This window comes from Phodopus roborovskii, unplaced genomic scaffold (genome assembly GCF_943737965.1).
Source record: "Phodopus roborovskii unplaced genomic scaffold, PHOROB, whole genome shotgun sequence".
Classification (NCBI taxonomy): domain Eukaryota; kingdom Metazoa; phylum Chordata; class Mammalia; order Rodentia; family Cricetidae; genus Phodopus; species Phodopus roborovskii.
The window spans coordinates 14,578,579-14,593,723 of record NW_026125295.1 but is presented as its reverse complement, the minus strand read 5'-3'; the positions used below and the strand labels follow the sequence as shown (position 1 = coordinate 14,593,723).

Sequence of the window (15,145 nt, the reverse complement as noted above, 5' to 3'; positions counted from 1 at the left end):
GACAGGGACCCACACACACTGATAACAAAACACTGGTTTACCATTTATTGCTTTTTTTTTTTTTTCCCCCCTGAGAAAGGGTTTCTCTGTGGCTTTGGAAACTGTTCTGGAACTAGCACTTGAAGACCAGGCTGGTCTCACAGAGATCTGCCTGCCTCTGCTTCCCGAGTGCTGGGATTAAAGGCATGAGCCACCACTGCCTGGCTTATTGCTCTCTCAGTACTTGACTGGCCACATTCCCCAACATCTTCACAGCAATTTCACCAACAGGAACACCAAGTAGCCTGCTACACTGAGGGAAAGAGCTAAGCTGGAAACCCAGCTCAAGTTTCTGTTCTTTGCTGCTCCAGGAAGAATACTCCATCCTTGTTAGACCCATGGGCCATGCCTGGACCTCCCTGTGGGTAGCGCTCCATGCAGCATCAGCCAGGCACCCAGCAGGCTGGAATCCTGGCCAGCTGCTCAGAGTAGCCACGCTATGGTGCAGACTTCTGGACATGCAGGAACCGGGGCCTGGGGAGACAGGACGAGTATCTGGGTACCATCTAAGCTCTAAGGAATGCACAAGTGATGGGGGCTGCTAGAGAGCAAGGAAGTGATACGGCTAAGGGAACTGTAGCCTCACCTCCCACAGAAGTCTTTCCGCACAGCCACAAGACTAAGGTGCAGGTCAGGCCGGCTCTGAAGCCAGCTGCTGACAAGCTCTGGGTGCCTTGTGTCCACTTCTAGGAAGATGCTTCTACATGGGGGAGAGAGGGGTCAGCTCAATTAGGTAGGGCTAGCCCCTGTGCTTTTGTGTTGTCTAGCCTGCAGGAGACCTACAATGATGCCAAGGCATGCCAATTACACAATGGAAGTGGAGGAGGCTGGTGTCCATACCCAGAGGCATTCAAGAGCCGGGGTGCCAAGGTCAAGATGTGGGTAATGATGTCCATGCCTTCCTCACCACCATCCAGAGCCACCAGATCTTCATAACTGAATGGGGAAACAGTGGCAGGTAAGAGCCTGGGGTAGCCAGGCAGGCCTTCACAAAGGGCCCGCTGGGACGTAAGACTCTGGGCTGAAAGGTAAGCTGAGGATCTATTAGCAAATGATTCCTAAATGGATAGCAGGTTTTACCTTCCCTCATAGAGAAGGGCTAGATGGACTTGCTGAGTCCCACTGACAGACGGCATGAGTCACCCTCAGAACTCAGCTGCTCCAGCTCTTGATCTGAAGACATTTGAAACCTGATCCTGACTACTTCTTTGAGCCCAGAAAAGAGGAGCCAGCATCCACCCATGTCACCAGTGCTTATGCAGGGACACATGGTTACCCTGAATTTCCTGTCCTTATAAATGCCGATGGCTTTTCCAAAACCGGAGGAGGGTTCAGTGCTGGCTTTCCCACTAAATCCTCATGGGACCTTAGACAGGGCACCCTCCCTCTCCCAGCCTTGGTCTGGTGTAAAATGGCACATCCCTCTACAGGTACCTTCTATTAGGTCTCACTATGCCCAATGCTAAGTCCTTCCCATGGTCCTTCAATTACTACCACTCCTCTTTCAAAGCAGGAAACGGAGGTTCAGGGAGACCAGGGGTCTCCAGGGGTCAAAGTGCAAAGGCAAAAACTGTCCCAATAAGGCAGCAGGCTCTAAAGTGTGCCTCTCAACACTGCTGTCCCCTCCGGGCCCCTCCCATTTTCTCCAGATGGAGTCCCCAGCTCAGGCCAATCCCACCCCGTACCTGCAGATCTGCCATTCCACCCACCCCGTACCTGCAGATCTCTGGGGCTTCTCTGCCATTCCACCCACCCCGTACCTGCAGATCTCTGGGGCCAGTTGTCCCATGTCCTTGTGGAAGACGTAGGGAGGATTACTGACCACCAAGTCCACAGGGCCCCAGGGCAAAAGGTGTGTCCAGCATCCTTCTGTGGGCAAAGAGGACACAGAGAACAAACTGAGAAGGAAAAGTTGGTAGCTCTACCTGCCACCTTGTCCCTCAGGTAGCCCCTCTCCCCAGGTCATACTGTGGGCCTGTCTCTAGACCTGGCCAGACTTGAAGATTAGTAGCCAGAGTCCCCACTTAGCAGACTGGCCAGGAGTAGACATGCTCTGACATGTAGCCTTTCACCTAGCATGTCCTGTTGAGGCCTCCTCATTAAGCAATATTCAAGTGCCACTTCCAGAAAGCCCTCCCTGATTACACAGGCAGAGGAAGGGCTTCCCACTCTCTGCTTTATAACCAATGTAGTCCCAAAGCATTGTGAGGACAGGCACCCTCAGCCAATCCTTATGGTTGAGTCTGGGTCACTATTGCACTAGATGCTAAACCAGGTGTGTCACACTGGCACAAAGCTCGGGGACTCCATGGCTAACAGAAGGATCAGAACTGGCGCTGGAAACCTGAATATACTGCAAAGCCTGCCACAAGCCTGGCACGGCCTGACCATCTCTTCCAGGACAGCTGGAGACAGACAGACAGACACATACACACACACCCACACACACAGACACACAGACACACACATTCAGGCCCTAAAGTTTTCTTTGTTGTTGCTGTTTTGTTTGATTTTTGTTTTTTGTTTTTGGGGATGCTTCACTTTGTACCCCATGCTCATGGAGAACTCACTATGTTTCCCCTAACAGGCCTTGAATTCATAGGAGTCCCCCTGCATCCCCACTGCTAAGATAACAGGTATAGGCCACTACCTGGCTCTGAACTGCATTCCTTTGAACATCTGTTTATCTCTTGCCAGTAAAGAAATCCTAGTTAAGCTTATCAGTTGTAGAGGATCCAGAAGAAAGACCTTGTGGCTGGGCAGTGGTGGCACACACCTTTATTGGCACCACTCGGGAAGCATAGATAGACAGACAGACAGACAGACAGACAGACAGACAGGGCTCCACAGAGAAACCCTGTCTCAACAACCCCCTTCCCCTCAAAAAAGACTTGTGGCTAGTCCCTTCATGGGTCAGATCAGCCAACAACAGCACCCTGTCTGTCCTCAGCAAGGGCTGGTCTGAGATGGTCCACTGGTCCACAGGTATGGTTACTGGGAAACCCTTCCCCCATTTCTGCTGTACCTCACCCACCAGCAAGTCATCTATTCAGGACACCCATCCCAAGAAGATGTACCTGAGGTTACATCAAGGGGAAGGATCCGAATCCTTTCCTGCAACTGAAGCCTGGAGAGATGGGAAGGTGATGGTGAGCATGGGATGCAAACTGTTACCCTTGACTACAAGGACCAAGAGGGAAAGTGAGCCCTTCTTGCACCAGCAACATAACCACTGCTCATAGAGCATCCATTCATAAACCCGTGGGACCAATGCCAGGCGACCCTCATTGCACCTCTCCCTCAAGAATGGAAGTGATACACTAGGTTTGATACTAGAATAAAGGTCAAGTCCCAAAGTCCAACTCCCCAGTGCTGGCTCTCTGGACCTCCCAGACCATATACCTCTGAGCATTCTCACGAGTCAGGCTAACGGCGGCTTCTTCCTTATCCACAGCAATGACTCGACTCTGCCCCAAGAACAAAGGAAGAGAGGTGGAACTCTGGGAGATGTTTGTCTGGGAACCCTCCCTTAGCTCCCCGGAGAAAGAAATATGTAGCAAAACTTCCTATAGTTAGGTTCTAGCTAGACAGACAGGGATGGAAGTCAGACGTGATCACCAGGCTGCGCTGGGCACACCTTCCTTTTCTGGCCACCTTCCCTCAATGCTTCTGCAGAGGGTGTGGAGAAAGGGCCAATGGTAGGACCAGTGGGTGACTATCTCAATGTCAGGTAAAGGCAGGGTAGAGAGATGCACAGGGGGCTTACCTGCGGGAGCTGACTCAGCAGGCTGAGGGCAATGGCTCCTGATCCACAGCCCACCTCCAGAATGAGGGGACCACTTTGGGCTACCAAAGCAGGAGGCCTCTGGACCACTTCCTCTAAAACCCATTCAACCAGCTCCTGGAAGGCAGAGGGTCTGGATCAGACTGGGTGCCATTCTTGCTCCTGGGGAGCCTTAACAATGAGGCCCTAGCGGCTGGCTCCTAGTGAAGGCAGATGGGAGACTGCCAAAGCCTAACAGATCTTGACATCAGCAAGGACCCGGGGTGGGTCAGTCTGTCCCTGCATGCCTCAGTTTACTCGTCTGCAAAATAGAGCACTCCCCTCAGGATCATAATAAAGATTAATCAGAAGCACATACCTGATCCCTTATCTGCTGCATATGTGCACAATAAACCCCAGATATGCCCTTCCAGACATCTTCCCATTTTTATCCTCACAGCAATGCCAAGAACCTTATCTGATAGTCAATCCCTCTGTTCTGGTCCTGACTCTAGAACCTGTACTAATTTGTTGGATCATCACCACTGGCTCATGAAGAAACACCCAGGAGTTGAGGCCCTTACTGGGAGCCTGAACTGTGGGCTGGGAATATAGTTGAAAGGAAGAGTACATGCCTAGCATGTAAGATCCTAGGTTTCACCCCCAGTACCATGGGGGTAAAATAAATAAACCGGGGGTGGCTGGTGTGTCCTCAGCTTTCCCACAGAGCTGAGTTTGGGAATTCCCTAGAAGACTCCCAGGCCAAAGGGACAAGCAACTATGCCCCAACCCGCGGGGCAGTCAATGACAAAGTGGGAAACACCTCGGGGAATCGAAGGGCAAGGGATACGAAGAAGGACAGCAAGTCCATATTCTGATCAAGCTGCCAAATTTTATTTTCTCAGGGGAGGCTTAGATAGGACCATGGGCAGGATGTGAGCAGGGTTTGCAAGTGGGCAGGATGAAAGGGTCAGTAGGAGGAATGCCCTGAACTGATCTTTAACTGGCTGTAAAACTGCAGCAGGAGGAATATCCTAAGCTATTCTTTAACTGGCTGTAAAGCTGCAACAGGAAGACTACCCTGAGCTATTCTTTAACTGGTTGTAAAACTGCATGCCTGTATCTAGGAATGCTCTGCTGAACATTCTGCTTACTTCTTAAGAGTAATTTTCTATCTCAGAGGCCTGAGGTAGTGAGGATGGTGATGGTCCCCAACACAACTTCATTAATGGAGCAGGGATACACCTCTGCCCAAGTCTCATACTTGCAGGTGGCACAGGTGTGGTAGGAGCCTGTCAGGATGGTACCCATTTCTGCAGCAAAAGTACACTTTCAGCATGAAGTGACAGGGTTTGGGGTGATGCGTACTGATGCCACCATAGATGCCACTGGGGCTGTGCATGGTAATCAACACAGGGTGATCCAGGAGTGAAGGGTTCCTGTTGCCCATAGCTGAAATGTGTCTAACCAGATCTAAGCATTCAGCAGGGGAAGGGCAATGTGGTCTCTTCTCAAAGACAACCTCCCTCGGATCCAGGCAGAGGGACTATTCAAGGCTCTGGAAACTGGAAGGGAAGCAGCAGGTGAGGGTCCTTCGCAGGAACCCTTCCTTAGCCCCTGTGGAGTGTTTCTGTTGACTTGGGAGGTCCCAAACTGTGCCCCAAACCAGACCTGGCCACCCATTCTCAATAAACCAATAAAAAGAGCCAAATTAAAAGTAGAAAGCAGCTGGGCAGTGGCAAAACACAGGAGGAAGAGGCAGATAGATCGATCTCTGTGAGTTCAAGGCCAGCCTGGTCTACAGAGCGTGCTCTAGCACAGCCAGGGCTACACAGAGAAACCTTGTCTCAAAAAACAAACAAACAAACAAACAAAAAGTAGAAAGCAAAAAAGGAAGGAAGAAAGAAGGGAGGGAGGGAGGGAGGGAAAAAGGAAGGGAGGGGAAGAGAAGACTTATATAATGTGGCCACACTGTGGGGCGGACAAAGAGACCCAGAAAACCCCTCAGGTCCATCTCAGATTCCTGAAGTGAGATCAAAAATTAAATAGTGGGCCAAGGATACCCAGGTCTAAGCAGTGTGGATCAAGGTGTGGTCCTACCCACCACAGACCATCATTGTCTGGGCTTCAGTCTCATCTTTAAGATGGTCTGACAAGTTGTTAGGACCTGTGTGAGATCGATCCCTTTGTGGGAGACAAGCTCCCCCTGACTAGTCTTAGGAAATCCCTACTTCTTTGGGGTCCACTGTTTCCAACAGTCTGACAGACTGAGGAATACAGTTGTCTCTTTAGAACATCTTCATTCTGCAGACCAGTTACATCTCTACAACCTGACTTGAAGATCTAGGACAGGGTTCGCCTCTCTTGTCATATTAAATTAGGAGGAGACCTTGGGTCTGACCCATCAGCCAGGCCCAGTGGAGCAAACAGCACTAGATCGTCTAAACCTTTTAAGTTTGTCCTGCTGAGTCCCAAAGCCACTTTGTCTTCCTAGGGCCCCAACCTCATGGCAATGCTCATTCACACCAAAGGTAACAAGTCCGAAGCAGGCAGGAGTTGGAGAGTTGGACCAGCCCTCCCTGTTTGGAGCTGCTTCTGCGCTAAAAGTCTACTGTCCATAGGCGAGGGAGCCTGGTTCAGTCCTGTGCCAGGCAGAAATGAGTAGAGAGCACTGGAATGTGCAGCACACTGGGCTTGTGACTGGTGAATGGCTTGCAGTCCAGGGCTGTGACCGAGAGACTGCGGTAAAGGCAACAGGCTGAAAGGCCAGCAAGATGACAGCCTATGCTAGGGGTGTGAGCTTCTCTGGGTTTCCTGGCCACAAACATCCCACTCTGGCTGGAGGATGACCCCTCAGCCAGCCCACACTGGCGAGCCACCTCACAGAGGCATCCCTGACCTCAGACACACACACCATCCATGCACAGGGCTACCCGGGGCAGGGTTGAGTGACTGGGTTCCTGCTGCCGCCAGCGGCCTCTTCCCTTCCCTTCTACCACACACCACGGAAAGCTCAGCTTCATCGTAGGACCATCTGGGGACTATCTATGTTGAGACTACATCCAGGAAGTCTAGGAATTTCTTCCCTATGCAGTGAAGACCTTCCCTCTACCTAAAGCTGTTGGCTCTTTGGGAAGGATTTGAGTCACACTGTCAGGGACCCAGCTCATCTGTCCCAACTGAATCCAGAAAGAATTCAAAACATGGAGTGATAGAAAGAGAGAAATATGAGGCCGGGAAGGGGCACCTAGAGCCACTGCTCCAAATGGGACTGCACAACCCTTATGTAGCCCTGAGGTCTCAGAAGGATGTCCCATGAACATCCTCTGCTGGATTATATCCCTGGTGGGCTGACCCTACTCAGGTGTACTGCCTCCCTAAAACAATTACAGCACTGAGCCTCTCACAGCCTGTACAGTCATACCACACCAGATGAGAATGGAATGGGTCACACCCCAGCCTTAAGTTTCCTACTGTATATAACTACCACACAGGAGACTCATCCACCCTCTCACACACACCCCCCCAGGCAAAACCAAGCTCATCAGGCCACAAGCCACTTGCAATTTTGCATCTCAGACTTTCGCACCCACCATTAAAATTGCTCTTTGATGGATAAAGAATATGGACTCTGTGACCCCTCCCCTACACCCGATCTCTCCACACTCTGCCACAGGCCACGTCCTCTTGATTTCTCAGTAAAGCAACCCTGCCTGATGTGGCTTCACATTGGGGCAAACCTGGTGAGTTCTCAGAAATGTCTGTACAGTGAGGCAAACCTGGCCTCTCAACCACAGCATCCTCACTCTTCCCCTCCTCAAGCTTCGAAGCTGCCTTCCTGGCCCAGACACACTGAACGGGTGGGGCACACGGGAGCTGAAAGCTCACACCCAAGACCTAGAATCCAAAAGCACACAGCAGAAACCGCCATGATAGCTGCCCTTTTATGTTCTGAGCCTTGACAGTCTCCAAGGATGGCAAGTGATATCCTGGCCAGAAGTCACATATGGGGAGGCAGCTACAGGCTAATCCCCCCAAAGCCTGAGGATGACAGACCACATCCTGCTTTTGAGTGTCTGTACCCCACCCAAGGTTATGTCAGTACTAAACAGGATAGAGTTGGGAGAGTTCAGGTGCAGCCCATGGGTCCCTTCCTTGACAGCTCTGTGACTTCTCAAGGCCTCAGACTTCCTGCAGTTCTGCCTCAACTTTGGCGAATGAGGTGAAATTCAGGTTCCCAACCACAAGATAATGGGGAATGCCAGGTGATCAGCAGATCCATTTTTTTTTTTTATGTGTATAGTATTTTGCCAGAGTGTCTGTCCATATGCAGAATCCACAGAGGCCAGAAGAGGATGTCAGATCCCATGGGACTGCAGTTACAGGTGGTTGTAAACCAGTGTGTGGGTTCTGGGAATTGAACCTGGGTCCTCTGGAAGAGCAGCCAGTGCTCTTAACCACTGAGCCATCTCTCCAGAAAGATCAGAGAATTCTGACCAAGGGACAGAGATTGAAAGGGTGAAGGTCAGACATCTCAAAGACCCTGGCTATATGCCGACGTATCTTTTCCAGGAATCTTTTCCAGAGTGCAGTGCCCTCTGATTTTGTTCAGCATCCCCTATGCAGCCCACTTCATGCTAGCGGCCACTTTCTAGCTCCCAGCTCTGCCGTCAACAAAGCAAGGGGGGGGAGTCCAAGAAGGACAGAGAAACACCTTTCCTAGATCAGGGATACATGGGCCACATAATCCCCAGTTCTATAGTTTGAGGGACTGACACAAGCAGTCACCTGACCAGATAATAGACTTAAGCAGACCACTGAGTCATAGATACCCTGGCCTAAGAAGCCAACACTCCCATCATCTGAGCCCAGAGTAGGTAGCAAGCCCCTATAAAATCACACTGCTCATACTAGGCCTCCAGGTGTCCAGCTAGAGTCCTCTACTTCTCCCCTGCTCTCTAAAGTTGCTGGAGGCCATTGATTTCCCAAGGGTTACGTCTGCCATGGGCCTAGGCGATAGCGCCTAAGGAATGACCACAATGAGCCGAGCACTGGGACAATACTACTTGGAGCATGTTATGTCACTTCCAGTCCTTGGAGGTGGGGCAGAGGCTTGGAATATGAAGAGATTCAAAGGGAGAGGGCAAGAAGAGTCCTCTGTCACGGCTCAGTCAACCTAGCCAGCGAGAAGACAAGGAAGGAAGGGCACTGCCCCTGTGAAAGGCAGTCACGGGGCCTCAGCACCCCCTGGAGGAAGTCTGGGGAAAGGCAGGTACCTTGAACCCTTTCTCATCTCCATCCTGACCTGTCTCAGTGATATACTCACTTCCGTCTCTGGCCGAGGAATGAACACTGGAGGTACCATCTTCAGAGTGAGCCCCCGAAAGTCCCATTCCCCAAGGATATACTGCACTGGCATCCTGCGAGAAGGGCATCCAGGAAGTCATCAGTCAGGGTCCTGTCTGCAATACCCCAGGACACAGTCTAGGCCTACTCTCTGTCCCTTCTTTAAATTTCCTGTGTCAGTCCCTCTCTTGACACTTCCTCACCCCAACAGCTCTCTAGTCCTTAGGCCCTTTACCCCCCCCCCCCCCACCATAATTTGTTAGGACTAGGGAAGGATGATTCTCTGCTCCTAATTCAAGAGTCCTCACAACTGTCCATGGTAGCTTACCTCTGTAACCTACGGCTACACAGTTCCTGGATGCATTGCAGCTGTTTAGGAGTCAGTGGCTCGGTCCAAAGTACTGGTTTCAGGCTCTGAAACTGTTCCCATGGAGAATGTGAGTGGCCGGTTCCCTTGGTGTCTTGTGTGAACAATGGACTCAACATAGCCACTTAATCATCCCTGAACCTATAGTGCTAGAATGCACTATGATAGTTTGTCAGATGAATGAATAAATACGTGCCTGAAACCTTTGTTCAGCAAAATCCCAGCGGTCTCAGCTAAGTACCCTGACTGAGGCAAATAAAATAAAATAAACAGGACAAACAAACAAACAAAAATCCCTCAGTATCTGTTCTCCAGAGTCCTCCCTCCTCCCTCTCCCTATCCTCCCCAGCATGGCACTTAACTGTTTTGGCTCCAAGAACATGAGCCACGATGTACTCACTGGATTCCTGAGCCTCTGGGATGCCTCTTTCCTCAAAGACCTGTGTCCAGTGTCTGACCACCCTTGTGGCACTCAACATCCCAGGCAGAGATGAATGAGACTTCCATGAGTTGAGGCCCCAGCCCTGGGGTGCTCCCCTCCTTCCCCCGGGACCACATAGGAGGGTCCAAAGTATTCGTCCCCAGAGTTTCATGTCTTGGAGAAAGGTTTGCAAGTTTGTACGTCTCCCTTGTGATGCCAGTCATTGAGGGGATTGCTGGGAGCGATCCCTAGGCTGGACTGGGTACAGAAGCATCAGTCATGGGTTCTGGCTCACAAGCATTTTTTGTTTCTCAGATGTTGTTGTTACCCTAAAGGAGAATGCAGAAAGACTCAAAATTACATGGAGAGAGTGCTTTTAGTCTGCTAATTCCTGAACTATATTCATACCCTCAACCACCCATTTGATTTCTTGGTTTTTGTTGTTTTGTGGGTTTTTTTTTTTTGTTTGTTTGTTTGTTTTTTTCAGTTGAAGTAGATTGAATTGGTAGAGCGTGGTCCCTATTAACAGTCAAGGTATGGGATTGGGAGTAGGGCATATGGCAGACCCCAGTGTGTGTGAGCTCAGTCAAGTAAGTCATTGTTTCTGACTTCCAGTTTGAGCATCCGTAATGTGGGGAAAATAACACCAGCTCTGTGGTGACTGGTACCTTGACCAAGGGATGTCAAGGGCCTGGCAGACAGTACACCACACATCAGGAACTCACTAATGGATGGCAGGACATTGTCATGCTTGGGAGCTTTGCTTCTGACATTCTGTATGCACAGCCATTATTTGGAAACTGATTTTTATTTCCTCTAATTTAACCCATAACCCCAGACATTAGGATAACTTGAAGGCTGAAAAATTAAGTGTTGCACTTAAGTTAACATAAATAAGTTATCTGAAAACTTAAAAATCGGTGGGTCCCCTATGCTTCCAAGCAAACTAAGCAAGGTCCAAACTAACATCTGCTGGGACTTCCTAACTACCACAGCCTCAAAGACAGGGCTCCAGAAGAAGGAAGCAACTTGTACCCAGTTCCGGAACTCCATCCTAAATTCTCAAGGACATTATCAACAACTCAGGTAAGGGCGCCCTCTCTCCGAGCCTGTATCCCCCGACTGTGAGGGATAGGGCCGGCCTGGCCTCAAAAGGCAACGTTGCCGTCCATGCATTCCCATCCCGATTTCCACCTCCGGTGCATACCTGATTAAGGGAATGCACGCTTGCCCTACCTACCCACCGGCACCGGGAAACAGCCCCGGGGTCGGCCCCGGATATGCGTAGCCTGCATTGCACTCCCTCAGCACCTTGCTTCCGCCTCAGTGCAGTTGAGAAAGCGCTCGGGTGCACCACGTCTGCCTGATCTAGGGTTCCTACAGCAGAAGGGTTCCCTCTTTGAAGATCGGGGGAAGGCAGGGAGGCTGAGCTGTCCTGCACCCACCCGCAACCCCGCTCGGGATGCTTTGTAGGGTTGCAGACTCACAAGTCTTCCTTAAGGTCGCAGCAGAGATGTGGCTCCAACCTGCAGTGATTGCTTGAAGCACACGTTTGCATATCCAGCCTGGGTGGTGGATGGGCAGAAACAAACAGCGAGAATGTCACGCTTGTGCGCTGGATTTCAGAGCCAGGCTAGTCGGGAGAAAGGGTACTTGTTCTAACCCCTCGCAAGCTGGGTCTAGCAGCGTGTGGTTGGGTTCCAGTGTTTGGGGGCAATCTCTGTTTTCAGGAAGAGACTAGGTATCTAAGGACCCCAAGAGCTTCACATGTACATAAAGTTTGGACCAGATAGCATGCAAGCGAATACTGGAAAACCGGATTTGAACCCTGATTTTGTTAGCAAATCGTTGTTTAAGTGCCCAGGCCTTTCTAGGCTTTAGTTGCGCCCTTTATAAAATGCATAGCAGTTGCAGGACCTGGTGCAGGCATATGATCACAGCTACCAAGTCACAGAAGCAGGAGGGTATTAAGTTCAAGGACAGCCTGGGTAATTTAATAAAACCCTGTCTCAAAATTTAAAAGGTGGGATGGGAGCTTGAAGAGATGGCTCAGGGGTTAGGCACACATATTGCTCTTGCAGATAACTGAACTTCAGTTCCAAGCACCCACAAAGGTGAGCCCCAGTGGGTACCTGTACTCCCATGCATATATCTACCCAAACACACATACACATAATTTTGAGAAATAAAATTAAAAATTTAAATAGCAGATAGACCATGGGGTAGCTCAGTTGTTGATGTACTCACCTAACATATACAAAACTCTGGGTTTGATTCCCATAACTGGGATATGGTGATACATACTTATAAATCCCAGCTCTTGGGAGGCATGGAGACCTTCTGGCTCATCTTTCAAGGCCATACTGGGCTACATGAAACCCTGTTTCACAAAAGTAAAAAACAGAAAATTGAAGAAGGGAGGGAGGGCTGTGTTGTGGAATAGACTATTTGTTTAACTAAGATGTGTTACATTTATGTTGCAAAATAATTGTTTAACTATGTAAAGATGTGTTGCATTTGTCTAACTGTGTAAAGGTGTGTTGTTTTTGTTTGTGCTGCGTTTATTTAACTATGTAAAGATGTATTGTGTTTCACCTTGCTTGCCTAAGGCAACTGATTGATCTAATAAAAAGCTGAATGGCCAATAACTAGGCAGTAGAGGGATAGGCGGGGTTGGCAGGCAGAGAGGATAAGTAGGAGAAGGAATCTAGGCTGGAAAGAGAATGAAGGAGGAAGAAAGGGAGGTGCCCAGGGCCAGGCAGGCAGGCAGGCAGGCAGGCAGGCAGCCACCAGACAGATAGACACAAAGTAAGACATACAGAATGAAAGAAAGATAAAAAGCCCCAGGCAAAACATAGATGAAAAGAAACAGGTAATATAAGTTGTAAGAGCTAGTGAGACAAGCCTTTAGGCTGAGCATTCATAACTAATAGTAAAGTCTCTGAGTCGTGATTTGGGGGCTGGCAGTCCTAGAAAGCCTTCTACAGGGCTGGGAACTAGGTGTACTGGTGCACAATTATACATCCCAGTACAATGGGGCATGGGAAGATGGCTGAGCAGTTAAGAGCACTGGCTGCTTTTCCAGAGAACCTAGACTCAATTCTCAGCACTCATGCAGAGGCTAACTAACAGCAGCCTATAACTCCAGTATCAGAAGATCCAATGCCCTCTTCTGGCTTCCTCAGGGACCAGGCACACACATAGTGCATAGATATACATTCAGACAAAACATCCTTACACATAAAAATCAATTAAAATTAAAAGTCCTAGTCAGTACCTAGGAAGTGGAGGATTGCCTCAGTTCAAGGCCAGCCTGGGCTACATGTATCAGGCCATCCTGGACAACAGTGTGCTACCTTATTATCTAGAGGACAGGAGATGGGGGCGTGGTTTTAAAGGGTTAGGGATATAACTCTGGAGTAGAGGGAATTAGTATCTCTGTCCTGAAATGAATTTTGCTGTGGATAAAAGTTATTATGAGCGGTATAGGTAGGCTTGCTTGGGTCAGGGCACACAATTTATAATGCCATTAAATAATTCAATAATTCCATTCTGCTTCCAACATCTCTGGACTGAAGATTCTCCATGTATAGCCCCATAAGTTCCATAGTTGTAGTCATTTACCAAAAAAAAAAAAAAAAAAAAAAAAAGCCTTTTTTTTTTTTTTTATCAGAGTTCCTATCTAAACAGGAAGCGGACACAAAGGGAAGAGAAGCAGCTTGTTGTCCAAGGACATAAACTCAGTAGAGGATTAAGCCAGAGTTCAATGTAGGCTTCAAAGACTCGGAGTATAAAGCTCTCGCCAAACCTCTGTGCCTATGCATTTTTGGCTTATAAGTCTGTCCCAGTGCGAGCGGAGCTGTCCAGAAGCCCAAATTCTGGTCCAGAAAGGGTCTGGTCACCTATGGCACACTGCCCAACTTCCGGCAGGCCATCAGGGTCAGAGGTGTCTTCTGAGAATCTCTTTTGGCAGTCGGGTTTCAGCTCCCGTCTCCCGCTAGGGGCGGAGCTATATTCGAGTGACAGGCGAGTTGGCCAATGCTGGCTGGGTTTTAGGCTTGGCACCCAATCAGAGCCCGGAGGCGCGGAGGGGGCCGGGAGCAAGGCACTCCGGCTCCTGGGGATCCCCGGAGGCTGCTCATCTCAGCCCCACCCCCTCCGTGGTCCGGGCCCAGCCCACCTTACCCGAGGCTGTCAGCCGGCGCCGGCTAATACTAGCTGATCCGTGCGTTCAGAGGAGGAGGACCTTGGGTCACCCCCAACGCCCAGGCCTGGGTGTTCCCCCCTGCCCACGTCTCCCGCCCGTCCGTCGCTACCACCTTTAGCTTCTCAGACTGAGCTCCGCGTCCCGGAGAGGATTAAGTAAGTGCCTGAGATCGGCTGCTTCTGAGCAAGAATGGAGGAATCACAGGGTCGTGGAGGCGGGCGTGGGGACTGAGGCTGGGAGGACTGAGAGACCCGATGGAGAATGGCATGCAGCTTCTTGGAGGTCGCGGTGCCCACCACTTTCACCCTTCCCCTTTGGACCCCGAGGCAGGCCAAGAAAATAGTCAGCAGGATGCCTTCTCTCCCTTTGGCTCATAATAAACCGAGACTCGGAGCAAGTTAAGGGTCTGGTCCAAGGTCACGCTGGGATGAGTGGCAGAGCCCAGAAGTAAACCTGAGACTTCTTGCTGAGCCAAGCTGGAGAGGACAGGAAGGAGTAAGTCTACTCCATGCATGACCCTCTTCCAGCTTTGTTCCTTCCTAAGGGACCACGATGGATATGTGCACACCTCTCACACATAATCTTGGCCCTGCAAGAGGAGGCATCCCATGCACACCTAGGAGCCACACAGAGAAACATGCATGGAGCCATAAACTAAGGAGCCTTTCTTTCTAAGTCTGCCCTTCTGCACCACCTGCTAGGACTCCTTCCCACCGTGCTTTACCTAAGACCCACAGGGCTGAGTGGTCTCCCACCCTCTGCTTCCAAAATAGGAGGGAAACCGGAGAAGGCATTTCAAAGTGGGCATTCCTTTTACTGCCTTTCCAGATGTAACCCCTTGCCTTACTATTCGGAGTGGAAGGAGGTGGTCCAGTGCCACAGGATCTAGCTCAGTCTATCCTTCCTGTCTTGTGGTGACTCCACACCAGCCCCACCCTAGCTCTAACCACAGCCTGGGCCACACAGGTCCAGTGACTCCTGTGCCCTCCTCCTCCTGGCTTG

General features: G+C 50.2%; 1 protein-coding gene across 5 annotated transcripts; it reads right to left on the bottom strand.

Annotated features, from left to right (window-relative positions):
- Nucleotides 1–207: 207 nt before the first annotated feature.
- On the bottom strand, nucleotides 208–10,131 carry Hemk1 (HemK methyltransferase family member 1). 5 transcript variants are annotated; one of them, XM_051205091.1, is made up of 10 exons: nucleotides 9,878–10,131; nucleotides 9,477–9,568; nucleotides 9,129–9,222; nucleotides 3,806–3,940; nucleotides 3,442–3,506; nucleotides 3,117–3,166; nucleotides 1,800–1,908; nucleotides 880–975; nucleotides 626–739; nucleotides 208–513 (listed from the first exon to the last, which is right to left on the bottom strand). In XM_051205091.1, the coding sequence occupies exons 1-10, from the start codon at nucleotides 10,106–10,108 to the stop codon at nucleotides 477–479; spliced, it is 1,023 nt and encodes a 340-aa protein (XP_051061048.1). In that variant the 5' UTR covers nucleotides 10,109–10,131; the 3' UTR covers nucleotides 208–476. The 5 variants fall into 5 exon arrangements, with proteins under 5 accessions (XP_051061048.1, XP_051061062.1, XP_051061067.1 ...); XM_051205105.1 differs by having other exon boundaries at nucleotides 9,916–10,065; XM_051205110.1 differs by lacking the exon at nucleotides 9,477–9,568 and having other exon boundaries at nucleotides 9,916–10,062.
- Nucleotides 10,132–15,145: the final 5,014 nt, after the last annotated feature.

Coding starts and splice junctions, on each gene's coding strand:
- Hemk1 (XM_051205091.1), bottom strand. CDS start 10,108: ATGAAACTCTGGGGACGAATACTTTGGACCCTCCTATGTGGTCCCGGG. Junction 9,223..9,476: donor TGTAGCCGTAGGTTACAGAG/GTAAGCTACCAT, acceptor CCCTTCTCGCAG/GATGCCAGTGCAGTATATCC. Junction 3,167..3,441: donor ACTCGTGAGAATGCTCAGAG/GTATATGGTCTG, acceptor CCATCTCTCCAG/GCTTCAGTTGCAGGAAAGGA.